Source organism: Sphaeramia orbicularis, chromosome 13 (assembly GCF_902148855.1).
Source record: "Sphaeramia orbicularis chromosome 13, fSphaOr1.1, whole genome shotgun sequence".
Taxonomy (NCBI): domain Eukaryota; kingdom Metazoa; phylum Chordata; class Actinopteri; order Kurtiformes; family Apogonidae; genus Sphaeramia; species Sphaeramia orbicularis.
The window spans coordinates 9807393-9834701 of record NC_043969.1 but is presented as its reverse complement, the minus strand read 5'-3'; the positions used below and the strand labels follow the sequence as shown (position 1 = coordinate 9834701).

Genomic DNA, 27309 nt, shown 5'->3' with positions numbered 1-27309 from the left:
GCTGCAGCATCTGAAACTGACCACAATGAACATTTGACAGATAAACAGAACCACAGTGCTGCAGTTTCAGCTTCACAGTTTGTCATGTCTTTTATGGATTGTGATTGTCTCTCTCAAGTCACCACATCCTTATATATATATATATATATATATATATATATATATATATATATATATATATATATATATATATGTAAGGAATTTTGTTTTTTTAATCAATTGCTAGAAATTTCAGGCGACCTCACGTGGGGTCCCGACCCCAAGGTTGAAAAACACTGCATTAATGTGTAAAAATAATGGAATAGTCAGTATTTAGAGGTGGTAGGGATGTTTCTTGTAAATCAAGACAAGGGTTTAAAACGGGCCACTGTTCATAGAGCAATAAATTGACAGTGAGTGTCAAAGTTGCTTGGACACAGTGGTTCAGAGTCCAGGAAACAGAAACTGTCCAGTTTTCAGGAGCACATGTCTAACTTAACACGCATGGGCATTTAGTGTGGACGAACAGGATGGATATCCGAGTTAGTGGCTCCTTAACGGGGTTCAGGCTTTGGTCTGGTCTCAGTCACCTGACACACACACACATATACACACATACACACGCACACACAGGCGGACTCACACTCCGCTGTGCGCCTCGGCTCGGCTCGGCTCGGCTCCACCTCGCTCGGCGGGTGTGTGAAGAGGATCCAGCCCTTTATTTCAAGGTTATCTCTGCAGGGGCCTCACCTCGTGGATCCTATGGGGGTTCTGGTAGCCGCAGTTTTCCTTTGGGCCGCTGTCGGAGGTAAGGACCCTTCAGATGTATGTTAGAATTCTGGATGTGCGCGTGTGAAGTCGCTTCGTGTGGAATAACGCGTCACGGTGCGAGGCATCTTTAACACAAGCGCCTCAAACGGACACAGCATAACCTCAGTCTCACACTGAAACCTAAACTGAATGAATATGACATATACATATGGATCAGTGTGCATGGATATGGAACCTGAGGACGAAAGCTTCGGGGCTTTAGACTAATAGGCTAAACAAAATCGTTGTTACATAATTTGTTTTGCGTCCACCTTTACGTTTTATTTTTGCTGTTTTTTTCCCCCGATCTGGAGACATTCTTCAGATTCAGGTGTTGATATTCGTTAAAAGATGTGTACTATTAAAGCACAGGGATCATAAACAATCCTCTTGGTAAGCATGCGTATTAAAACTCCGCACAGGTGAGCGCAAAGTGCAGCGTGGAGATGCGCGCGTTCTGTGCCAAATGAAAATTATGTCTATTAGTTTAAATAGACAGTGGGGCCGGTTTGGTGTAAAAGAGGGAAATGTTCCTGAAATATGCAGATGGAAACGGCATTAATCCCTAGTCTGCATGGATGTTGCGCACCGTGTTGTGCAGTAATAGGAAATAACCTACATACACTGGATGTGGGTTTAAGATCAATTAAACGCAGCACTGTGTCATAACAATGGGGACAAACTAGTGTGCGTTTTAGAAAGATAAACATCACCAAAGAAACAGAAAACTGTAGAATAATAATATGCTTTAAGACGAAATGCCACTTCACCTCGACGTCAGTCAAACACAGCGAAGAAAAACTGATCACGTTGTTGTAGATCCTTATTATATATTCACCCTTTGGCCCACTTAAGGCTCTTATAAGTGCATGTATTCTCTATTTAGACTAAGCAACATTTGGAGCTCTTTCTGTGTGCTTCACAGCCTGCAGATTGTCTTTAATATGGAATTTGTTTGGTCCATGAGAAGTAAAACACACTGATAATGACAACGGAGAGACGTCAGATCACTGTTCATTTCATTTCAAGGCCCAGCTTAGTGCGACAGACTCTCCTCATCACATGGACATGCAGAGCAGGGCTAAAAACTGTAGGCAGCTCACGTGTTTTTGTTGGGGCTCAACCAGTGACTAAGGTATCAATTACTATTGATCCTGAGCTCCACTGATCTGGCTGTTTGTACCCAGGAACCATGGAGTTTAGAAAGGACTTGATTATGCATTTGAATATACAAATGCATCTGAATAATCAGTTCTATCTATCTATCTATCTATCTATCTATCTATCTATCTATCTATCTATCTATCTATCTATCTATCTATCTATCCTGTATATTTTAAGTGAGGATTCCTCAGTTGACCTCATTGAAATAGAAACTGTTAATGATAAAAAAAAACATGTGGAAAATTAAGTTTTACCTGAATGATAATGCTATTAATAATTCATACTGACACTGTTAAATGCCAAACATATTAAATAATTCATCCTGTTTAACTCTGTTGTGTCAATTTTCTACTGCATCACTGACAGGAAACCGGAAAAAAAAAAACTGTCTAAATCAACCAAAATAGTACATGTTGACATTCAGTTTCACACCAAATGAAGGTGCGTTAATTGAGCAGCACCATATCTCATCCTTGCACCCAACACATAACAACACAGAAGAAAAGGTCACAGACTGTAGACTGAGTGTGGATTATGATCTATGCTGACATTTAGGACCTTCTTAGGTTGACAGTGCGAGGAAGACTCTGATGGCGTTGTGTTGTGTGCCTGTAATGACTGGCAGGCAGGGATTGGAGACTGATTTAGCTCGGGTGAGGAACTACCTGCGAGCTAAAGCCTTTGGGAATATCTGCATCCTGGAGAGAGAGAGAGAGAGAGAGAGAGACAGTTAGAGTTAAGCTTCTTTGCTGCATCGCTTTACCAAAGTCACTGTGCTTACCTTAATGAGGGAACAGCTCTAAACAGATCGAGTAGGACAAGTCGTTCCCGAGATAACAAAGTAGTTCACATGTTTTGCTCCATGTATTTTGGTAGCATGTTTTCCCTGGTGCCGAAATGCTAAATATATCAATTTCATGCCTTTTCCTTATAATTTATGTCACTATGTTCATCTCCCAATTCTGTTTTGTGTCACAGTGGGATGCCGGCCAGTGACCTCACCCCTAAATGATGCCAAGGTCAGAAACCAGGACTGTTGATCTCCCTCTATCAATCTGTATCCTTTGTCTTTACTTTCCAAACAACTAATTATGTATCTTTTTTTCTATTGCATCTTTAGGTTGAATGTATTATTCAGGAGACACTAAATGGAGACAGGTCAACGGATGAGTGTGTCCCACAGCTAGCAGGTGACTGAATGATCTGTGATCTACAACTATGGATTATGTCAAGGATCAATTGGCCAATTTGTTTTCGTATTCAGTTAAAATCACTGTAAATGTAACTAGTTTGCACTTTATTTGAATTGTCCACCTACAGAACATTAACTGATTAGCCGTTTTTTAACATTTCAATGAATTCTGTTCAATATTTAATATGTAATTTTAAGCAACGTTTCAATTTCTGCACAATACAACACTGACATTTGTTTCACAATTCATGCATAATAGTCTGGAAAAAGTCAGTGATTAAATAGGTTATCTACACATATACACTGATCAGCCATAAGAATTTCAGAAGTTCATTATATATTCATTTTCAGTAGGAGGGACAAATTAGACAATAAGTGATTTTTTTTTTTAGTCCTCAATGCTAATGTGTTAGATGCTGCAAAATAGGTAGTGTAAGGTTCTTACAAAGGCCAAACTGTGGTGGCTAAATTACAGGGTTAGAGAATCTCCTGAACTGCAGGGCTTGTTGGTTCTTTCCAGTCTGTAGTGGGTGGTACCTACCGAAAAGTGGTTTGAGGAAAAACAACCAGATTTCATCCAAATGAGCATCTGTGGGATGTTTTTCACAACAAATCCAGTCCATAAAGGCCAAACATCGCAACTTAAAGGATCTGGTGCTTGCATCTTGGTGCCAGATACCACAGAACACTTTCAGAGGTCTGGTAGAGTCCAGGCTTCAGGGCAGAGCTGTAAAAAGGGAGACCTGTACACAATACAAGGCATGTTAATAATGTTCTCTCAGATGCTTGAGTGGGTTGATCTGGTTGTCCTTTGTATATTTTATTCTTATTCGTATTCTAGTTTACTATATCATGTATTTTACTTATATCTTTCTACAGCACTTTGGGCAGCTTGCGTTGTTTTAAATGTGCCATATGCATAAACTTGACCTTGACCTTAGACTACTTTTTTTTTAAAGGGGTCATATTTTTCTAAACCCACTTTTATTAGTCTTTGGTACATTTATTTGTGTATTTGGGGACTCTAATAGTTAAAAAAAGTTTGAATTTGAACCCTCCAGGTGCTGCAAAGCTATCTTTATATTCATCCCGGCAAAAATCAAGTGGATTTCTACAACCCATTTCAATTCCTTCTTAATTTGTTACGTTTTATAACTAGTTATGTCACGACATTTGCACATATAAGGTCAAGACTTCCAGCGAACATTCCTCTGAGTAGGCCTTAACCTCCTAAGGCCCAGCAATGCATTTATACCTCCTCCAGAAGGTATTGTGATGGCTTTGCTTTGTGTGTTTGCGTGTTTGCGTTCGTGTTTGTTGTTTGTTAGCAAGATAACTCAAAAAGTTATGCACAGATTTTCATAAAATTTTCAGGAAATGTTGATACTGGCACAAGGAAGAAATGATTAAATTTTAGTGGTGATCGGGGGTGGGGGGGCCACAGGGGCCCACTGATCTGCCTTGGCCGAGGTCTGTGCTCTCCAAGTGGTTTTCTTGTTATCCTCTGTAGGGGACAAGAATTTTACAGCTTTTTTTAAAAAACAAAAACAAAATACAAAACAAAACGCTGTCCACTGCAAAGGACATTCCATAAAAAAATTTAAAAATCTATTTGAAAAAACTGCTGCATCATGCTGTTTCTGATCAAGACAAATGTAAAAAAGCCAAGACTTTTCCTTTTCTGGGTCTCAGGAGGATAATTGTTTGTTAGCAGCAGTGGTTGTAGTTCATACTGAAAATATGTCCAAACTTCAAGCTGATTTCCTAAAACATTCAATTGTTGGTTGTAATGAACACAAGTGGTTGAACGGGACAGAGTGTACACTCAACAACCTGGAGGGGGTGGGGTGTGAAGTGGCACACTTGCATTTAAAGGGCCAGCGCTCAAAACAACCTTTCTGGTGTCATCACTCAGAAATATTGTTGAAAATCGACCTATAGAGTTTAATTAATGAAGAATTCAGAGCCAAGCATTGCATTTACAGTTTATGTAGACCACAGAGGAATGTTTTAAATGCATAATTAAATTTAAAAAAGCTAAATACCACTCCTTTAACCGCTGCAGACCAGGAACACCCAGCAATACCGGTAGTTTTGGAGAAAATCAGATTGAGAAATTTGGCCATAGTTAAAGTCTCTCACATTGTTATTCTTGTCCATTTTGCTGCTTCAAATCAACTTTGACAATTAAATGTTCACTTACTGCCTAATGTATCCCACCTACTGAAGGTACCGTTTTACTGATATATTCAACATTATTACCACTTCACCTATGATGACTATGTTATGGCTGATCTGTGTATATGTGATGATTCATTTACAGGAAAAGGGAAACAACTGGATCATTGACTCTCAAATAATAAGCTGTAAACTCTCTTCAGGTGTTCTGTGTTGATAAAGTGTTTCCTGCTATCTGTACATTTGCAGTCAATTATGGTAGTGGGTTCAGAGTTTTTGTTGGGCTTTTTTGTCAAAGTGTTGCTAACTGTGCCTCATTATTTTTGCAGAGGAACTGGATGAAGTGCAGAGACATCAGGGTCTTCTCAGGGAGCTTCAGAATCTAGCTCATGATGGTATGCACTCATTTGCATTTACACGTATTCATGCATTTTTAAACTTGTACAGTACTTTTCATGGCCCAAGAGATGTCATCCCTGTAAATCACACACATGCTAATGCATCTGCAACTCGGCAATCTGTCCGTTTCAGAGAGGGAACGGGAGAGAGACAACGACAGAGAGAGGGAGTACAACCTCGCTGATGATGAAAGTGACTTTGACCAAGGGGATGAGGAAGAGGAGGAGGAGGAGGAGGAGGATGATGATGAAGAGACTGACTTTAAGGAAGAGCCAGAAGAGAAGGAAGACAACATGGAGGACAGAGGTGAGGAAGACAACATAGAGGACAGAGATGAGGAAGACAACACCAAGAAGAAGATGATGGAGGAACCGAGAATCGACGGCAAAGGGAGGGATGATGAAGAGGCGAGAGCTAAAGAGCTTGAGGAGCTACTGGCCGAAGAGATCAGTAAAAAAAGCCAAGAGAAGAATGATGAGGAGCTCAAAGAACTGCTGAAAGAGCTGAAGAAGAAGCGCTATGAGGCAGTGAAGGAGAGGGAGACTCAGAAAGGCTCCACAGTCAAGCAGCAAGAGGAGGAAGAGAAGAGGAAGAATGAAGAAGAAGAGAAAGAGAAGGGGGAGGAAACAGCAGAAGAGTTGGAGAAGCAGAGGCTGGAGGAGAGGAGGAAGAACGAGGTGGAGCTGATGGTGGAGAAGGAGAAGGTGGAGAAGGAGCTGAAGGAGCTGCAGAAAGAGCAGGACAGCAAGAGCAAGACAGAGCAGGAGAGGGAGATGAAGGAGAAGCAGGAGGAGCTGGATGAGCTTGTCAAGAAGATGAAACGGGTACAGGAGGAGGAGCAGGAGGAGCAGGAGGAGCGGCGTAGGAAGGAGGACAACAAGGAGGTGGAGGAGAGAGTAAAAGAGGACAAGAAAGAGGGCGAAGGAGCAAATAAGGAGAAGGCTGAGAATGAAGTGAAGAAGAGGGAGGAGGTGGAGGTGAAGGAGCCGCAGCAGAAGAGAGAGATGGAGAAAGCCAGCGACGAAGCCACGAGGCAGTTTGAGCGGGAGAGGTACAAGGAGGAGGAAGAGGAGGATGAAAACGACAGGGATGAGGAAGATGAGGACGAATATGTCAGGGAAGATGAAGAGGGGCAGGAGGAGGAGGAGGGGGAGGATGACGAGGGTGAAGCTGAAGAGGATGAAGGGGAGGTGAGATTGAGTCAAAAACAGCTCTTGATTGTCCGTGGGTGTTTTCCTGTTTTTCTGCGTCATGTGTTTATTTTTATTTTCTTCCAGGAGCTGCTGGAGATTGAAGCAGAGCTGCGAAAAGTTGCTGCAGAGCTGAGGGAGCTTCGCCGAGGATAAGACACACATACACACACAAAACACACACACACACACACACACACACACACACATACTGCAGACTGAAAAAACCCTTTGTTGCATTCACATTCACTCATTCATCTCACAGATTGTCCAGTAACAGCCTTCCAAACCTATCCAGCACTCATAGAAATGTCTTCAAAAACTGTACATAGAAATTTCTAGTTTTTTTCTTTTTCATTTTCTTAGAATGTCTGAAAAGGACCATTACTTTTTCCTCCAAGCTTGTGTAGAGCTGAGGAAATAAGAGGTCATTTTGAGGTTATTTTCTAGAGAAACACCCCATCGCTCATGTCATGTTTCACTACCTGTAAATGCTGTTTGTACAGTGACAGGAGAATTTACTACAGTTGTAAAGGATGCAAAGCATTCAGCACTTTAATTTCAGTGGTATTTTTGACTGCAGATTGCCAACCACACACACACCATAGTCATCTATGAAATGTCTGAAGTGGCAATCAGTGCTTCTTTTCTCTAAAGGTATCATCCTTGATGGTGTGATCTCGATGGGAAAATAAGTTCCCTGTAATCTGTGTATTTCATTATACAGTATATTTTGTGCAATAAGTATGTGTAAGCTGTTCCTGCTGTTCTGACTGTTAACGACAACTTGTATACTGATATTTCTACACAGGAGTAAGTCATGATTTCTTTGCGTTTCTTTGATGATGAAATAGAAACAAGGATTGTGTTTCATTTGGCTCACGCACTGTTAAAACCAGACTGTTTGAGGCGAACCAGGGTGACACACACACACAAAAAAACACAACAAAACACAGAGGTTAGTGCTGAAGTGCTGCACGCAGATACGTTATCTTTGATGTTAGGTATCTGGTGTGCGGAGACATGATGTACTTAGAGCTTATAAGGTCTAAAAGTGTCACTTCAGGTTGTCAGCCAGCTTTGCACTCTTATCTTAACAAGCCAAGGAGGAGTCGAGGGAAGATGGAGACACTAAAGCCATTTGTTGTCTTTTGGTAACAGCTGACAATAATGTTGATTATTCAGTAGTGTTACATCATTGCTGTTGTTCCCATGTCTTTCGTGTATATATTAAATATCATAGTCTGTAAGCCAAGGTCATTGGAAATATGAGGCAACAGCGCCCCCAAGAGGACACTGACTGGATGTGCACTTGGTCCAGGATTAACAGGGTTACCACTGGACGCCCACGTTAATTGCAATAACACAATATAGACTACAGCACACATGAATGCAATAATTAGCCAAATATTGATTTATTTCATGTATTTTAATATGTAATCAAAGTGCATCAGATATAATCCATATGTCAAATACAACCTCTCTTTCTACACAGCCAAGATTTACATTTATGTATTAACACTGGCAAAATAGCTGGTCAACTTGTGTCAGTCAACACTGACGAGCTCTTTACTGTCTATCCCAAAGATGAGATGTTTGTTCACCTGAGAATACCTGAAATTACTGAATGTATTGTAGTTTGTTTTTGTTTTTTTTTTAGAGAAGTGCAAAATGTTTCCACTAAATGGATCTTACAAACCAGCAAGAAAGACGTACTTAATGTCTGATAGAGGGGGGGTGACATAAAGGCATAGAGGATATTTCAAACAGGAAAAAATGTTGACAAAAATACCATTTGTAATATTACTGGCCAATCAGAGTGCTGTATTTTGTGCCTGCTGTATCTTCTATGCTACCTGTCAATCAATAAACAGAAGTGTATCAAATCCTTCTGCCTTGTCTGTGTGGCTTCCTGACTCTCAGAACAGCACTAAATGATGTGCAGGGATACAGTTCCATATCACTTTAGGAGCTGTTATAAATACATAGATTCTTAAAACTAAAGTGTTAAAAGTTAAAAGCAGCTGATGAGCATTTTAGTCACAAATATACTTGTGTCAGAGCTTCATGTTTGCCCTGAGAAGCAAATAAAACACTGCACAATTTCCCCAAAGGTCATCAAAGGTTGGTTGTTGTAGTAGAAGGTCCTCCTGTAGTCAGTGAGTCGGTGTCCTGAAGGTCAGTAGAAGATGGTTTGTTCAACACTGACTGGATGTGACTGAGCAGCGAGGAGAAAAACTGAGGCACTCCCTCATATCCTGACAGAAAGGAGAGAGTGAATGAGAGCATTGGTGTGTGTTTGTGTGTGTCTGTACACTGCTGTGTTCATTTACTGTACCTGGGAAGATGTTGATGTCGATGACAGTGAGGGTGTGCGTGCGGATGTTGATGATGACATCGACACCAAACAGAGCCATGCCCAGCTGAAGTCTCAGCTCTCTGACCAGGGCAGCAATGGCCTCAGAGCTGGGAGGAGGCAGGCATGGCATCTTCTCATCCAGCTGGTGAAGACAGAGTTACAACAGCCATCAAATGTTCTGTTTTTTTTTTTTAGGTTTACCTTTTTGATTCCAGTGAAGTTTAAGGATGTTAAAGAAGAATGTAATTTCATTTCCATGTTTCGGAACTGACAAGTTCTAGGTAAGTTTGTATTTGGTTTTAGTGTTAGGATTTAACATTTCAGGTACTGGAGGAAATGTACAATCAGCTATAACAATCTGACCACTGACAGAACAACTGGTGATAATATTGATTATTTCAATACAATGATACCTTTCACAGCATTGGACACGTCTGGCAGCAGGTGAACATTTAGTTCCTGTAGCTGATGTGTTAGAAGCAGCAAAATGATCAATGTAAGGAACTGAGTGACTTTGACCTGGTCCATATTGTCATAGTGATGACTGGGCCAGAGTATTTCCACAACTGCAGGTCTTGTTGGGTGTTCCTGGTCTGCAGTGGTTAGTACTGACCAAAAATGAACTAAGGAAGGACATGCCAATCTCCAGACAAATGAGCATCTGTGGGAGATGTTGGAGAAATAAATCTGATCCATAGAGGTCCACTTCTCTACTTTCAGGACTTCACAGATCTGTTGCTAACATCCGGTGGAGTTAGGCCTTGGGTCAGAGCTGTTTTTGTGGAAAAATTTAGATCTACACAACATTAGATGTGTGGTAATAATGTTCTGCTTCCATAGATAATGGATAGGTTGAGATGTGGTGTTGTTGTTTAGATACTTTTGGTCAGTTCTAACCACTTTACCCTGGCATGAACAACAGGATTTGGAGATGCCCTGACCCAGTGATTTGACCATAACAATTTCTCCCTTATCAAAGCTCACTGGATCCCTACTCTTGCCCATTTTGCTGTTTCTGACACTTGAACTTCGAGGGATACATTTTTATTTACTGCCTAATATATCCCACCCACTGACAGGTCCCATTGGAATGAAATAATTCTTTCCCAGTCAGGGGTCAGAATGTTATGGCCGATCAGTGTATGTTAGTGTCCTTCTTTTTCTTCTTCTTTTTCTTCTTCTTTATTTATTTATTAGGATCCCCATTAGCTCATGCAGGACATCAGCTACTCTTCCTGGGGTCCACCCATTCCATTCCATTCCATTCCATTCCATTCCATTTCATCCCATCCCATCCCATCCTTCTTCTTCTTCTTCTTCTTCTTCTTCTTCTTCTTCTTCTTCTTCTTCTTCTTCTTCTTCTTCTTCTTCTTCTTGCTCTTTTGTAGTTTTTGTGGAGATTTACATCCACCATATTGCATTACTGCCATCTTCTGAACAAACTGTTCTTATGTTATTTTCGTTGTAAATCCCTCAAAACTTCTACAGTGGGAAAAACTATCCTGATTTCACCTGCATTTGAGCTTGTGGGTTCATGAAGCATTATTTGCCATTTTGTTTATGAACTGACATTTTTATTTTTGTTTCAGTTAATTATTATCATTATTATTATTATTATTATTATTATTATGTTTTTTACCACTAGGTTTAGTTTTAATTTTCATTAAGTATAACAAACTTAGAGGTTGAACAGCATTTTTTCAGGAAATCTGTGCATTTGCAGTTCTATTCTTAAAATTTCAGTGATCACATACAAGTCACAAGAATGTTCTTTTCTACACCTAACAGCTGAAGGACAAGCCTTTGCTCATCTGATTATTTGAAGAGTGTTAGACATATGTTACCATTTGGAAAATTAGAGGGAGACACTTGTAAATACCCCATTTGGTGGCCTTTCAAAACAATAATGCTCTTGTCTTGGCTTTAAAACCTAAGACAGAAACATTCAAATAATACAAAGGATCCTTCACTCAGAATAACACATGGCAAGTAGCTTCAATACTGTTGTTATAGCAGGTTTCCACATCATACTCACCGCTGTGAGGTCAGAGCTAGACTCAGGCTTGGACACCTGGTGGCTGTTGAAAAAAATGGTCTTCCTGTCTGAAGGCAGAAAGAAACCACAAGTTAAGTGTATATAGAGGATAAAAAGAACCAAAGAAGATGTCTGAAGGTGGTTGGACAAAAGGCTACAGCTAAATACCTCTGAGATGGAAGCGTTGACTCACATATAGATAGAAAAGAAACTGAAAGAAAAGTAATCAGCTAGACAAAAACAAACCAGGCAGATAAGGAAAAATGTACAAGACAGGATAGAGAATGAAAGAAATGACAGAAAAGGAAATTTTATGCGTGTGTTTCTGTTACTGGAGACTGACCACAGGGTCCTGAGGGGAAGTTCTTCAGTGACGGACGCTCTACGCAGAAGTGTTTGTCTCCTATGACAAACACCTTGTGCAGAATAGCTCCATGGTTGACGAAGCTCTGGAGAACACAAGGAGGATGAATGTCCGCCAGGTTCCCTACACTGAAGATCAGAGACATCTAGAATGTACAGATGAAGCACAGACATTGAAAGAAAAAGTCTTATACAACAAGAATGTTCACAGTCACAGACATATTTAAGTGGAAAACACAAACCACTTACCTCATGGGAAAGTGAGCCATGTGCCACTCTGGTTTTACAAACTAGGGGCAAGAGAAAAACAGTGTTTGTGGGTTCATTCAGACTTCGTTGGTCAGCAAAGGGAAAGAAGTGTTAATATTCAAGTGACTACTGTGACAATCACTGAAAAATGCTTAGATCAGTCAATGCAGATAATTCTCACAGTATTTACTGAGTTTAAAAGGTGGATTCTCCTGGGTGAGAGATGTTTAATTATGGTTTTAAACTATTATTTATTGATGCAACATGACAAACATTAATGGTTGAGCAGAAATTTTTCCAAATTTGAGGCAGAACAATCTGGTTAGTGACTGTGCCTGAATACAATACATGGTGTTTTTTCATTCTCCTTCATGGATTTGAGCAGACCAGCCTACACTAGTGTATTAGCGCCCTCTACTGGCCTTAGCGCTATCTAACATTAACAATGAACAATACCTGAAAAATCTGCTTAATGAGTACATGTAACCTTAATCAGATATATGTCAGAAATCAGTGCAGAAGTATGGACTGACTGAGGGGGAAACTGAGGTCCTGGTTCCTCACGGCCTCTTGGATGGATGGTAGGTCAGTGTCGCTGTGGATCTCTAGGTATGGGGGACTACAGATACGCCAGTCTGTCAATTAGATGAGTCAGTGTCAAAGACAATAGAAAAGGAAGCACTAGACTAGGTTTTAAAAATGTGAAGTTGAAATTAACCTCGGAGGGAGTTGTGCAGTTTGCTCATGAGCCGATAAGAGGCAAAGCGGTCTAGTAGCTGGGTCATGGCAGGAAGGGGATCCACAATAACTGTACTGGGATGGGCTGACACATAACTCTGCAATGCAAAAGGAAGAAAAATAGCCACTTTCTCTCAATAGATTACAGATTTACACAAGATTTCCAACTGCAAACTTTGGAATTACTTATGAGCATCACAAGCTCAAACAAATCCTTAATGACCATAATCTTAATCTGAGCCAGTACAGCGCATATAAACACGACCAGCCCATAATAATGCATATTTTTACTCTTTATTTGTTAAAACAGCCTCACCTGGAAGTTGGCGAGCAGCTGCTGTGATTGGTTGTCATGCTCGGCCTCAACAATCACATCAGAAAGCTTGTGGACGATGACATCGAATGGTCCCTGAGGTGCCAATGACTGAGTGAGGTCAATCTGCAGAAAAGAAAATACCCTTTTTATGTCATTTCTTGGAAGTTAAGGTAAATAATTTATGATAACGAGACTTTTTAGCATTTGGTGCACTCTTGCCAAAAGATGAATTCAAGACTAAGGTTTATTTTACACTCATGTCTGGGTCACCACCCATTAACAACTCACTGGATACCGGTTTTGCAGTGTCACTCTGTACATGACTGCCAATCCCTAATAATTCCCACAGATTTAACTACAGACAAATGTTTTTTTGTTTTTTTTTTAAATTGTGTGCACTCTTTGTAATTGCAATGCAAAAATGTAGCTATCCTTTCTCATGTGTGGTATTTTTAACAGTTATAGCAAGAAAAACACAAGTTTATAAACTGCAGTGTAAATAATCTTAATGTGATCATTGATTTTTATAGGACATGTTGTACAATCAGTAAATAAAATACAATTAAAATAACACTATTAAGCTGCAGGAGCTCTTGAATGATTATACTTATGGTCATAGATGGGGAAAAAAATGTTAAAAAAAAATAAAATAATAAAAACCAGACAAATAATGTTTAATGATTGTGTTTATATTGTCTGCACACTAAGATTAATACTAGGACTTTAGGATGAACACACCCTATTTCATCAGATCTCAGAAACCAAGGTGTGGGTAATACTTGGATTGGTGTATATGCACTTACATTATGTACTACTGCATAATCTGTATGACTATATACTTTATGTGACTGTCTGATGCAATGCACTACTTTTTAAAATCTCTTTTCTACCATCCTAATCTTGTTCTTTTCTTTCTTGCCTGCCACAGGGACTGGACATGGAAATTAGGTCAAAATCTGGTACAGACTGTATTTACTTAGTTTGAGTCTAATGGTTTCTGTACATGGTCTTTGAGAAATTAACGCTAATAGTAAAATCATTGCTCATGCTTGTGCCTAGTTCGAAGGACAAACTGATGAAAAAAGTAGAAGTTTTAAAATTCCTTTCCACGCTGTGAATGTCTGTGTGTAGCTCTTGTACAGTTATCCAACCAGCTGATCCTAGGAGGAGGCTGCAGGTGTTCATGACATGGATGGCAAAAGTTATTGACACCTGCAAATGACAAGTGCTCTGGGTGTGTGTCTGATGGTGGTGGTGATGGTGGTGGTGGTGGTGTGTGTGTGTGTGTGTGTGTGTGTGGCGCGGGGGGGGGGGGGGGGGGGGGTGTATCACAGTTTATTTGTACACACTACTTACCATTCATGCATACCTACTATGAACAACCCTTAGTTATTATGGTATCTATGCAGACATTTCAATCTGTTTACAGTTAGAGTGCTAGTTTTCCTAATTTGACATGTTTTAACCCTTTCATGCATGAATTATGAGAACCTTAATCAAGATTTTTTTCCTGAGTGTTTTTATTCCTCTTTAGGCATGAAAAAAACACTGCGATTGATTTTTTTTTTTTTTTTAATGAACTGATTTTTCATGTAAATGCAAAAATGTTCACTTAGCTGGACACCATGTGTTTAATTTTTGAAGCAAAAAAACATGCATTTACTAATATTTTGTGCAAAAACGATGAAATAATTTTTTTAATGCTGCTAATCTGATGTTTTTTCACATTTTAACATACTTTAATATAAGTTATTACTCACTTTATGAGGATAATATGCCAAAAAAAAAAACTTAAAAAAAAAAAAAAAAGTTAATTACAGTCTAATAACAATAACAAGAAATTTACTTAAACTCAAACATGTTACTGCAGATCAGGTTTATCAAGAACAGCAAAGTTACAGCAATGGTACGTCCGCTTTATTGGCTGATATGGATCTAAAACAATAAAATCCATGAATATATAAGATAACAGCTTTGAATAGCTGTCCACTGTAGTGACCACTATGCATGAAAGGGTTAATATGATATATAATCATAACAAACATAAGGAAACATGAGGAAACACACTTCTTACCTCTACTACTTGTACTCCGTGGTCCCTGTAGGAAAAATATTCACATTTTATTTGATTCACAGTAAAATCCAAAGATGACCAAAATGAATGAAAAGGAACAGTTTAAGTTTCTCCATTCATGACTATGACGGACTTTCAATAGTCTTTTTGTCACATTTTCACTGCTGGTGATCTAATGACACTGTGTACACCAGACAAACCTGTTATTAAACTTCACACATTTCAGCACTACCACAAAACAGTCACCACGTACACCAATCTGTAAGAATCCATTTCAACTTACGCACATAACTTGGCAAAAGCGTCCAGGTTCATTCTCCTGCGCTTCTTGAGGCTGAGGTAGAAGCCCACCCTGCGCCCTGACATAGTGACAGTGAGTCTGGGGGTCACCGACCGCACAGTGACAGCGGAGGGAGCCGGAGGGTGGAGGGCGTCTGGACCCTCCCACTGAAGGTTCAGCTGACACCTTTTTAAAAACCCGTGTGTCTTTTAAGAAATGTTCCAGACTCATGGTAGTCCTCGCCCACGGTCCGCCAGAGGGCCAGTCAGACTGGAACAGTCACTTGACTTCCTCAACATTTTTCATCCAATAAAACACCGAGAGGCTGTTCCGATGCGCACCTCACACAGCAAGAACTGAAACAGAAAGTAAAACATAAACTCTATCAGGGAAGTACCACCATTATTGTGCATGTCTTTGTGGATCCGCACAGACATGTTGTTTCCCCTAAACTAATACTGAAGAGAAATAGTTGTCGGTTATTCCATCTGCTGGTGTGAGTATTTGACCCAACATTACGCACAGCGCAGTTCATCTGAGGTCGCAAGATGTCCCGAGGCTCCAACGCAGGTTTCGACCGACACATCACCATATTTTCACCGGAGGGCCGCCTCTACCAAGTCGGTAAGACCTTTTCTCCACTTCAACACTGGGCTAGAAGTGTTTAGAAATGATCTGCCTTCTTACTTTAAGAAGATGAAGTGGAAAACAGGCCACATTGTTGGTTAGTGGATGTTTTCAGTGTACTGTTGGAATAAAATACTTTTACATTTTCTGGTGAAATGATCGTGACATTGGGATTAATTCTTGGTAGATAACGTGCAACTGGAACTCTGTATGCCACAAGTGTCAAACATGCGGCCCGGGGGCCAAATCCAGCCCGCCAAAGGGTCCAGTCCAGCCCTTGGGATGAATTTGTGAAATGCAAAAATTACACTAAGATATTAACAATCCTTTTAGTTCAGGTTCCACATTCAGACCAATTCAATCTCAAGTGGGAAGGATTTAGTAAAATACTATCATAATAACATATAAATAATGACAACTCCAAATGTTTCTCCTTATAAATGTAAATATTTTCATGTATTTACACTAAAACAAAGTATAATTTGGCAAAACATGTGAATAACCTGATATGTCTTTAGAGAAGCAAGTACAATTTTAACAATATTCTGCCTGTTACTAAATGTTTTGTGTATTTGTAGATCCACTGTGATCTGTAAGTTATACTGAACATGTGTAAATGATAAACTGAAGCAGAATATTGTTAAAATTACACTAATTTTTTTCAGTTTTTTCATGTTATTCACACCTTTTGAAAGGATAGTTTGTAGATGTAAACCTTTTCATAATGTAAATGTACTGTTTTCACTCTAAAACATAGAGAAAAGTTTGGAGTTGACATTATTTATATATTATTATGTTATTCTTTTACTGGTTCAGCCCATTTCAGAACAAATTTGGCTGAATCTGGCCCCTGAACTAAAATGAGTTTGACACTCCTGCTATGCCTTTGTGCCTGGTCAAAGGTTATTACTGATGTGTATAAAAAGAAATAAAAGGAGGGATGTGTGTGCAAACAAAATCTAATGTGCAGACAGTGTTTTGAAATAGGTCATGTTACTCTGAGACAAAACCCATTCTTTCGTTAATTCCTAGAATTTCATATTAGATCCAAGACTATATCTTGGAAACTACACCCAACCAGCATTTTGACATATTTTTTCGTTATCAGTGAGTCAAACTTGGTAAAGGTTTACTACTTTTATTCTGGAGGCATTTTACTTACAGGCTAGTGTATTTCAGTCTCAGTACTGCATGTACAACTGCCTACATGTATTACTTACAAAGTTATAACTGTTGAAACACTATAACATTGGAACAAAAAACACAATCTGTAGTTGCACAATATCTGGACATCATAAAGTCAGGAACAAAATTGAACAATGGTAATTCTAAGTTTTTCCTCTCTATTTTATTTTGTTTTTTCCAATAAAATTCACATAATTTCAACTCATTCACTCTTATATTACACTCATTTCACTCTTATATTACAGGTTCATGTATTAAATTAACTGTGCTATGAACCTATAGACATAAGTTTGACCTACTGTAAAAACTTCCCTCCGTGGTCATTTATACTTGATGTAAAGACACAAACGTACCCCAAATGTGTTCGATGTGAGGCTGACATTACACTCATGGTTCTGCTCTTTTTCTGTTTTGTTCTTTCTGTGTGCCACATGTGCTGAAATGCAGAATATGCCTTCAAGGCCATCTCTCAGAGCGGCTTGACGTCAGTCGGTGTCCGGGGGGCAGACAGTGTGGTGGTGGTCACACAGAAGAAAGTACCTGTAAGTTTCAACACCCAGATAATGTTGTATCTAACTACAGTACCTTCACACCCCTCAGTGACATAATGCAACCCCTAGACCTTCACTGTCTCATTAACTTTCATCTGATACAATGCCTTCAAAATGATAAAATATCCACTAAAACCATCAAATGCTAAAATTTGTGTACATGATTCGGATAGAGGTAGACATATAGTCACACACATGCTCTGATAAGCACAGGTGAAGCAAAACAGTGACGCTATGCAAGAGTCATGACTCCATGTTTTTGTGCTGATCAGACAGTAAAGGTGCATGACTGTAAAATGGTGTAAAACTGTGTTCATTGGACCATCCCGTAAGTCTAACCTAAATACATAAAGGCATGTTGAATGAGATCAATAAATTGCAATAAATCTTATCGTAAAGAATCTGTTATTATACAGTATTTGAAAGGAAAACTTTTATTCATTCATTCATTCATTCCAATCTAAATGACTGAAAAGGAGCAGGATGAAGAAAACTTATAATACCTGCCCCTTTCTTGAAACATCTGCTTACATCAGATAAGTTGCCGTTACAGTTATTACAGTAAACAGTTTACATGATAGTCAATGAAAATAAACAAATCCAAAAATCCATAAGTAAAATTATTTCATTACATGTTTTTATAAAGCTTTTCTATTTTCTCCTTATACAGCCTCTTAAACGGAAAAACATTTGTACAGCTCTTCTCTTCCATTGCCTAAGAATTCCACATTCTGAGACCCACAACAGAAATACACATTTGCTTTAAATTCGTCCTGACCCTTTTGCTGTTTAAAATTAAACCTCCCTATGTTTTTCATCCTGTGACACAAAACTCAAAAAGTCTACTCTTCTTACTTAATCGAATGTAGGAAACCAGTTGCACTCAGAAAAGGCAAGTAAACATGGTCATTAGTCTTAATTTCAGTTTACTTCATATCTACTAGTTCAGTTTACTTAATTGATTTAAAAATATCAAGTATAATTAAACTGATCTTTCTAAGTGTGAGCAACTTAAATAAGTGAAGAAAGCACAATAAAGAATAATTAGTTTGCAGGGTTATTTTTTATTCAAACAAAATACCGTAACAGCAACGCACACATCCATGTAAGCAGTTCATGGGTAATTTTATGCAGTTAGGCAAGAACAGAGGTAGAAAAGGAAGTGAAGGGAATTGGACATTTAAATAGTTTTAATCTAACTTGGAATGGTTCTGTATTTAGTTTTGGGTTTTTCTTTTTCATAAGAGGCTCTCATCATCAGAGCTGAGTGAGGAAAATCTTTCCAAACAGAGTGGCCAAAAGGTTGAGAGTAAGCAGAATTTCCACACTAGAATGACCAAGGCCACTTGCTCATGGTGTTTCAAAATGGCCGCTCCAAGAACAGGTGTTCTGGCTGATTACACCTTCAACCACATTGGTGGAAGAGCTTAAACACACCTGTGGAGCCTGACTGCTCGGTCAAACTTAAAGTAAGGAACCTTGACGTGTAAGCAGTGGTTACAATCAGTGTGTTTGTGCACGTTACAGCACAACACTGACGTATGTGTTTGTTTCCTTCTGGAGTTTCTGAGAATCCTAACACTTCCTTCCATCTAAAATTACCTTCCACGTTGCCTCAGAAAGCTTCAGTGCTCCTCTCCTGCTCAGCGACAGTCACTAACAAAGCGTGTCTTCTTGTCTTGTGTCTTCTTCTGTGGGATTTTTGACAGTTGGCAAACCTCCTTAAAGGTGCTTAAAGAAGTAAATTAACACCACCAACTGGATTGGAGTGTGATTCGAGAGGGTGTTCAATACATTTCAAGTACAGTTTTCTCAGATGACCTTATTTTTATACTTCTTTAGGAGAAAATTAGTAAATACTCAAAGTACATGAGTTAAATTAACAATAACTACAAAACTACTCTACACCCTCTCTTCATATTACAAAAACATGCAGTCAGAGTCTTACATAAAGTCAGCTATTTGGATCATACTCATTTATTATTTTTGCAGTCAAAACTATTAGAACTCTATGATTTGGTAAATTTTTACACAGCTCAACTTCTATATAAATCCAATAAAAATCAATGACCATACAACATACAAAAACTATTTGCCCATAGAGAGAGGGGGGGGGTGGGGGTGCTATAACCTGAGGGGATGTGGGAATTTCAAAGTCCCAGAAGTCAGGACTACCAGGAAAAGTTTGTGTGTATCAGTTTGTGGGGTCAAGCTTTGGAATGGGTTGGGGGTAGACCTCAAGCAGTGTCCAAATATTCAGAAATTAAAAAAAAAATGTACAAAGAAATGTTATTTTCACAATATCTGGCTTAAGGAAGGGTGTGATCATTATTTGGATTGTCAGGTTGTTCTATTGTGTGGTGTGTGTATATAAACATGGGGGTGCAGACGTGTGTTGATGTACAGCGGTAGACATAAACTGGTGTGTATGTATATATGTATGTGACTATGTGTGTATGTAGATGTGTACAGGGTGGGGACGCAAAATTTACAATGAACATTTAGTTGTTTTTTCTCAGCAGGCACTACGTCAATTGTTTTGAAACCAAACATATATTGATGTCAAAATCATACCTAACACTATTATCCATACCTTTTCAGAAACTTTTGCCCATATGAGTAATCAGGAAAGCAAACGTCAAAGAGTGTGTGATTTGCTGAATGCACTCGTCACACCAAAGGAGATTTCATAAATAGTTGGAGTGTCCATAAAGACTGTTTATAATGTAAAGAAGAGAATGACTATGAGCAAAACTATTACGAGAAAGTCTGGAAGATACTATTAAAGAAGAATGGGAGAAGTTGTCACCCGAATATTTGAGGAACACTTGCGCAAGTTTCAGGAAGCGTGTGAAGGCAGTTATTGAGAAAGAAGGAGGACACATAGAATAAAAACATTTTCTATTATGTAAATTTTCTTGTGGCAAATAAATTGTCATGACTTTCAATAAACTAATTGGTCATACACTGTCTTTCAATCCCTGCCTCAAAATATTGTAAATTTTGCTTCCCCACCCTGTATGTGACTGTATGTGTGTATGTAGATGTGTATGTGACTGTATGTGTGTATGTAGATGTGTATGTGACTGTATGTGTGTATGTAGATGTGTATGTGACTGTATGTGTGTATGTAGATGTGTATGTGACTGTATGTGTGTATGTATATGTGTATGTGACTGTATGTGTGTATGTATATGTTAGGGCTGCACGATTAATCTCTTTTAAATCGAAATCTGATTTTTTAATTAGGACGATTTTTAAAATAGGGAAATCGTAAAATCGATTTCATCTCTCTCGTGCCTGCGGGCCGCGCGCTTGCGGGCTACCGTAGGCTCCTCCTCCTATCAGTGACAGCGGTCTGTCACAGAAGTCTGTGTAATGACCGGACTTTAAATGTGTTAATGAGTCCACAGTACTTATAGCAATGTAAGCCGTGGCTTCACGCACGGATCCCGCAACTGAAATAGAACTGCATGATCACTCTTCTTACGTTGTCCTGGATCCGTGCCGTACTGTCTTCTTCCGAACCGGGTCCGGGTCTCGGGGTCATCAGCCTCAGCAGAGGAGCCCAGACAGCCCTGTGCCCACACACAACCACCAGCTCCACACATAGAATCCCTCCAGTGTGTCCTGGGTCGGTCTATTCCACGCACAGATCCCCGTTTAAATAGAACCACATGGGGATCACTCATATTAACGTGGTCCACGCACGCACGCACGCACGACTGAAGCCTGTCACTGACTTACATTTGTATCACTTCTGTGGGCCCAGATACCCAGAGGAGAAAAAAAACAACAACAAAAAAAAGTATATATATATATATATATATATATATATATATATATATATATATATATATATATATATATATATATAAGAATTAATTTAGTCCTCTTACTTGCTAAATTTTTCATTCACAAATGCCAGTTCTGTAACACAAAACCAAATATTATTTATTTTTTGAAAGATGTTGAACTGTATTTAAAGCTGTTCGATAAATCTAGAAACAAAAAGGCTCTAAAAAACATAAGTATTTGCTCTGATTTGGACATTGTATTATAGTGTATTCCCCCTGGCAAACTTCTGTTATTTTCTTGTTGTATACATTGTTTGTATACTCTACTTCATTCAATAAAGATTTAATTAAGAAAAAAACTTCTGTGGGTTCATCACGTGATACCATCACAGATTTGAGTTAGGGAGCAGTGCCTTGCATTGTTGGCTGCTCACAAAAACGACATGCTGACTTCTGTTGTCTTTTGTAATTTTACCCAAAAATCAAAATCAAAATCGAAAATAGAGTTTTTAGAGGAAAAAAATCGGGATTTTTTTTTTTTGCCAAAATCGTGCAGCCCATAGTATATGTGTATGTATATATGTATGTGACTGTATGTGTGTATGTAGATGTGTATGTGACTGTATGTGTGTATGTAAATGTGTATGTGACTGTATGTGTGTATGTATATGTGTATGTGACTTTATGTGTGTATGTAGATGTGTATGTGACTGTATGTGTGTATGTAGATGTGTATGTGACTGTATGTGTGTATGTATATATGTATGTGACTGTATGTGTGTATGTAGACGTGTATGTGACTGTATGGGGGTACAGGTTGGTAGGGGTGTGTTTATGGATAATCACGATCTTATGTTCTATATTTCGAGTGTATTGATGTGACAGTAACACAGTGAGAGGACTCAACTTCTTCCTGTTAAAAAAACAAGAATCTATATAATGTACATGCTTGATGAAATACTTTGTTCACGATATGAATGAATATTGTTACTGTCATATCTGATACTGTTCTGATCCATTATTCACCTCATAACCGTGGCTGTTGTGCACTACCACTGCTATTGTAACTAGTCTTACATGTTCTGTTATAGTTATTCTTTATACCACCCATTTATTCTTGTTCTATTGTTTCTTCTTTTTTTAAAAAAATTGCATGGCTTTTTTATTAACAAGGTGAGAGAGAAACAATATCTCAATTCTCTGTATGTGCATCTAGTGTAGTGTTTCTCAACCTGGGAGGACTGGGGTTTGTGCTTCTGTTATATATCTGAGCTTACATGGGGTCTTTACGTGGGGGTACCCTTTGAAAACCACAGATCTAGTGAAGTGATAAAATAAAAATCTTTAAATATTTGAATACATGTATTAACTATTTTATTTTGTTAAGTGATGTTGACTCTGTGAACTTCCTTTCTGACCTTACAGGACAAGCTGCTGGACTCCTCGACTGTGACCAACATGTTCAAACTGACCCCTCGCATAGGCTGTGTCATGACTGGACACAATGGTACATGTTCGTCCAATAGTCTGTCATTACTTTATTGTAAATCTGTCATACACTTCTGTCTCATTAATGTCCCTCTGTCTCTGTCTCTGTCTTCTGTCTCAGCTGATAGTCGTTCCCAAGTTCACCGGGCCCGAGTGGAAGCAGGAGAATGGAAATATAAGTTTGGTTATGACATTAATGCTGATGTGTTATGTCGGAGATTGGCTGATATTTCCCAGGTCTACACGCAAAATGCTGAAATGAGACCTCTTGGCTGTTGTGAGTTGGAGATTTATTTTAGCCTACAGGAATGTTTACCTTCGCATAATATCAGGGATGTCACTTTTCTCATCGTCCCTCACACCATCTTTTCTTTATACACTATTCCCAGGTATGATCCTGGTGGCTATAGACCCCCAGCAGGGCCCCGTCCTCTATAAATGTGACCCGGCAGGCTACTACTGCGGCTTCAGAGCCACAGCAGTCGGTGCCAAACAGACTGAGGCCAACGGCTATCTGGAGAAGAAACTGAAGAAGAAGCCTGACCTGTCCCATGAGCGCACAGTACAGGTAAAGCCCAGGGAATGACACTGCATAAACATGACAGCAGGGACACATTTCACTGATATGACTCATGCACTGACAGCTCAAGGAATAATAACTCAGGCTTTTATTAAGTGTGTTTACTCTGATAAGGGTAATAACAATTTAGTTAGAATAAAAGGGCCTCTTTTAACCACCACAATCAGAGGAGACAGGCCTGATTGGAAGGAAATTTCAATCAAGTTTAGAAAATGATGTAAAGTGCAAAATATTAGCTCCTAATTACCACATAAATACTTAATCCAATCATTTTTCTGTGGTTGGAATGAATACAACTCCCCTTCCATTGAAAATTAGAAAGACACTGAGAGTTTGCAGCCCCTCACCTCCTTAGATCACATACATAACCCCGCTAATTACCCCCGCCAGGAGGTATTGTGATTGCTTTGCTTTGTGTGCGTGTTTGTTTGTTTATTAGCAACATAACTCAAAAAGTTATTGACGAATTTTCATGAAATTTTCTGGAAATGTTGATACTGGCACAAGGAAGAAATGATTAAATTTTGGTGGTGATCCGAGGGGGGGCACGGGGGCCCACTGATCTGCCTTGGCGGAGGTCTGTGCTCTCTGAGTGCTTTTCTTGTTTGCCTATGTTGCCAATACACTAAAAGCAGCACATAGATGTTATAAATCAGCTACTTCCCCCTTAAAACATTGTCCTTCGTTGTGGATTTATGTTTCGATCACTATATTGTAAGCTTTATGATCATTATGAATAGGTTCTGTATGAGAAGGAAATGAATGATAAATGTAAATACCAAATCTGATGTTACTATGGTCAGAACTGAGTTTAAGAACATATATTATACATGGTGGATCTGGACATGAAATGAGATTATGCGCTCAGGTCTGGATCATGTTGATGGATATGGTTATGCAGCTTGTGAGGCTTTGATACAGGCACTGAATGAGAATTAGAAGTTAATGGTGACATTAAATTACAACCATTACCAATGAGGTACTAGGATATATGGTTACCAAGAATTGTTCCACCTTATATTTGGGAAATATAAGTACAGTTGTACTGAAAGAAGATAATTACTTGGTCAAAATTCTTCTCACGGCTGGCAGGAAGGTCATAACAAGAAACTGGCTTGCTACGGACCCACCTAGATACAAACAATGGTTAGATATAGTATGGGAAGTATGGGTGATGGAAAAAATTACTTATACCTTAAGATTTAAAAAAGATGAGTTTGATAGAAAATGGAACAAATGGATTGGATTTAAAAACAAAGACATCAGTGCTGAAATGGTAACGTGATGCCCTCATTTTCCTTTTATTGTATTAATAATGGATATCTTTGTTGAATACTGTAACCCTCAACTGGCTTTGCTGTACTGTTTGTTGTATTTTATGTTCATGAACATGTGAAAAAGAAATAATAATAAAAAAAAAAAGAAAAGAAAAAAGAAACATTACAACCATAGCACACAGCACTGACATCCCGAGGCCCTTTTCATATGGAAAATTCATCCATAAGTTTCCAGAGTAACTGAGTTTGAAGGAGGATAAAGTCATCTGACAATGCAGCAGATTAACCCATAAAGGCCCAGTGCTACTTTTATGGCAATTCCCCAATTTTTTTTTCTCCATTCAATCTTTCTTACATGATTTATCACCATTCATCATAATATTTATCCTCTCTGTTTTCACTTTTTCAGTAAAATATATCATTAACTGAACAGAAACCAAGTACGTCCATCCACTGTCATTGATCTAACTCCATGGGTTTTACTGGTGAATCAATGTTATAGAAGATGACAGTGTTTCCACGTTCACTACGGAGCCTCTGAACATCCAAATGAATCATATCTGATGACCAGGAAATGATGACAAACTGCATTTTACCTAAATTCTTTACATGTATTAATAGGTTTAGTGGGTCAGAAGCTATTAAACATTTTATATTAGTAGATGCTTTGGTCACTGGTGGATATTTGGGTCTTTGTGGGTTAAACAAAATGGAACAAAAGCCTCATATTGTCATCAGCTGCATGAGCTAAAGACAGTATTTAATCATGTGTTATTGGGAAGGCTTCAGTTCACTTAGGTCATTGTATTATCTCAGGTGGCGAACATGACGTGCACATGATAAGCTGTTCAGTGCACTCACCTCAGTCTTTCTTTCATTCCAGTTGGCAATATCCTGTCTGTCCTCTGTGCTGTCTCTGGACTTCAAGGCCAGTGAGCTGGAGGTTGGCGTGGTCACCAAAGATAAACCTAAATTCAGGTAACCTACCTCAGACCTAAATAAACTGTCAATATAGCATGTATGCACAACCTGACCAACAAAAGTCTCCTGGAATCACAGGGTTTTAACTCAGAAAATTGGCAAGAACCTCCTATTTGATAATTACTACAATGACTGATACTGTATGTTTCAGCTGCAATAGGTTATTTAACCCTAACTGATGCAGTCAGTGCCTTCTCTTTTCTTGAATGACAGTTACTTTTTCTTTGAGATCATAGAAATTGGACAATGCCAGGAATCATCAGGCTCATAAAAGACCAATTCAGTGGTTCATGTGGTCTGATGAGTCCAGACTGACCTTGTTCCAGAGTGATGGGTGCTTTAGGGTTTGAGGAGAGGCAAATGAAATGATTACCCATCATACCTAGTACCTACAGTATAAGCCTGTGTGTGTGGGGGGGGGTTTAAGATCTGGGGTTTCCTCAGTTGGTCAGGTCTAGGTCCATAAATTGAGGTCAGCTGGACCTGAATAGACTGAATGACCAGGTCTGAACATCAAACAGAGACAAAAGACAAAAAGATTCATTGGGCACAAACTGTGAAAATAGTTTTCATATGTGGATCAGCTACCACAGAGTCCAGACCTGAACCCTATTTACAATCTTTGGGATGTGCAGGAGAAGACTTGATACAGCAATCCAACTCCCTCATCATCAATACAAGATATTGACCAAAAATTAATGCAACTATGGATGTAAAAAATGTTGTGACATTTATTGTGACACTGCATAAGTGTTGCAAGGTGTAAAGAATGCCACAATGACCTGCAATCAAAGCTAAAAATGATCTGACAAAATATTATATGTGTAGCTTTTTTTTTTTTTTTTTCCAGTGTGTATATGTAGGAGTTGTACAGTGAACTACCACATTTGATGGTGTTAGCATTATCAAAATATTATTGTTGTCTACATACAGTATTTATGTATTTATTTGATCTACTGTTATTCCAGTTTCCACCCTTTCTCTCTCTTTTCCTTTAGAACGCTGTCAGAGGCAGAGATTGAAACTCACCTGGTTGCCATAGCAGAGCGGGAGTAAAGGTGCCCTCACAGATGCCAGACCACTCTACATCACAGTGTTTCTTTTTGTGTTTGCTTGGCTTAGCTTTTTAATCAAGCATACCTGAAGAGGAGACACTGTTGAAGTAAAGGATCACTGTAGGCTTTAGTGAACCATGCATTTTCAATGGTATTTTTTATTCAATACTCCAACAACCATAGCTCACTGTAACAAGGTCTAACATCCAGTCTGGGATATTATTAATGTTAATCAGTGAACATTATCCATTGTTCATCTGACTCATTGTCCAAAAAACATCTCCTAATAATAAAACAGTGCTGAAAAGAAAGGGAAGTCTGTGGGTTATTGTCCAGTTTTTTATTGACCAGCAGATGGCATTAGTGAGCCAGTCACATTTGGTGTCTTCTGTGAGCTGCAGCTTATTCAGATTTCCTTGTAGATGTGGAAAGAAGTCCATGA

At 38.9% G+C, this 27309-nt stretch overlaps 3 protein-coding genes across 6 annotated transcripts; 2 read left to right on the top strand and 1 right to left on the bottom strand.

The window, feature by feature from the left end:
• The first annotated feature begins 583 nt into the window (after positions 1-583).
• On the top strand, positions 584-7858 carry LOC115431291 (trichohyalin). The gene is made up of 6 exons (XM_030151546.1): positions 584-787; positions 2932-2972; positions 3074-3143; positions 5653-5718; positions 5855-6912; positions 7000-7858. Exons 1-6 carry the CDS (start codon positions 742-744, stop codon positions 7066-7068), a joined length of 1350 nt encoding a protein of 449 aa, XP_030007406.1. The 5' UTR covers positions 584-741; the 3' UTR covers positions 7069-7858.
• LOC115431292 (inositol-tetrakisphosphate 1-kinase-like) lies at positions 7307-15638 on the bottom strand. 4 transcript variants are annotated; one of them, XM_030151547.1, is made up of 10 exons: positions 15334-15638; positions 15047-15071; positions 12973-13095; positions 12637-12754; positions 12452-12553; positions 11919-11959; positions 11650-11815; positions 11307-11374; positions 9251-9413; positions 7307-9170 (listed from the first exon to the last, which is right to left on the bottom strand). In XM_030151547.1, the coding sequence occupies exons 1-10, from the start codon at positions 15555-15557 to the stop codon at positions 9031-9033; spliced, it is 1170 nt and encodes a 389-aa protein (XP_030007407.1). In that variant the 5' UTR covers positions 15558-15638; the 3' UTR covers positions 7307-9030. The 4 variants fall into 4 exon arrangements, with proteins under 4 accessions (XP_030007407.1, XP_030007409.1, XP_030007410.1 ...); XM_030151549.1 differs by having other exon boundaries at positions 7307-9084; XM_030151550.1 differs by having other exon boundaries at positions 15330-15559.
• A 66-nt stretch (positions 15639-15704) lies between these two features.
• Positions 15705-27176, top strand: LOC115431295 (proteasome subunit alpha type-6-like). Its single transcript, XM_030151553.1, has 7 exons — positions 15705-15950; positions 17586-17680; positions 22912-22993; positions 23096-23251; positions 23364-23542; positions 25715-25809; positions 26811-27176. The coding sequence occupies exons 1-7, from the start codon at positions 15875-15877 to the stop codon at positions 26866-26868; spliced, it is 741 nt and encodes a 246-aa protein (XP_030007413.1). The 5' UTR covers positions 15705-15874; the 3' UTR covers positions 26869-27176.
• Positions 27177-27309: the final 133 nt, after the last annotated feature.

Coding starts and splice junctions, on each gene's coding strand:
- LOC115431295 (XM_030151553.1), top strand. CDS start 15,875: ATGTCCCGAGGCTCCAACGCAGGTTTCGACCGACACATCACCATATTT. Junction 17,681..22,911: donor TCACACAGAAGAAAGTACCT/GTAAGTTTCAAC, acceptor CTGACCTTACAG/GACAAGCTGCTGGACTCCTC. Junction 25,810..26,810: donor AAAGATAAACCTAAATTCAG/GTAACCTACCTC, acceptor CTTTTCCTTTAG/AACGCTGTCAGAGGCAGAGA.
- LOC115431292 (XM_030151547.1), bottom strand. CDS start 15,557: ATGAGTCTGGAACATTTCTTAAAAGACACACGGGTTTTTAAAAAGGTG. Junction 13,096..15,046: donor ACGGAGTACAAGTAGTAGAG/GTAAGAAGTGTG, acceptor TCTTTTCTGCAG/ATTGACCTCACTCAGTCATT. Junction 9,414..11,306: donor CTAGCTCTGACCTCACAGCG/GTGAGTATGATG, acceptor TGTCTTCACCAG/CTGGATGAGAAGATGCCATG.
- LOC115431291 (XM_030151546.1), top strand. CDS start 742: ATGGGGGTTCTGGTAGCCGCAGTTTTCCTTTGGGCCGCTGTCGGAG. Junction 788..2,931: donor CCTTTGGGCCGCTGTCGGAG/GTAAGGACCCTT, acceptor TTTGTGTCACAG/TGGGATGCCGGCCAGTGACC. Junction 5,719..5,854: donor TCAGAATCTAGCTCATGATG/GTATGCACTCAT, acceptor TGTCCGTTTCAG/AGAGGGAACGGGAGAGAGAC.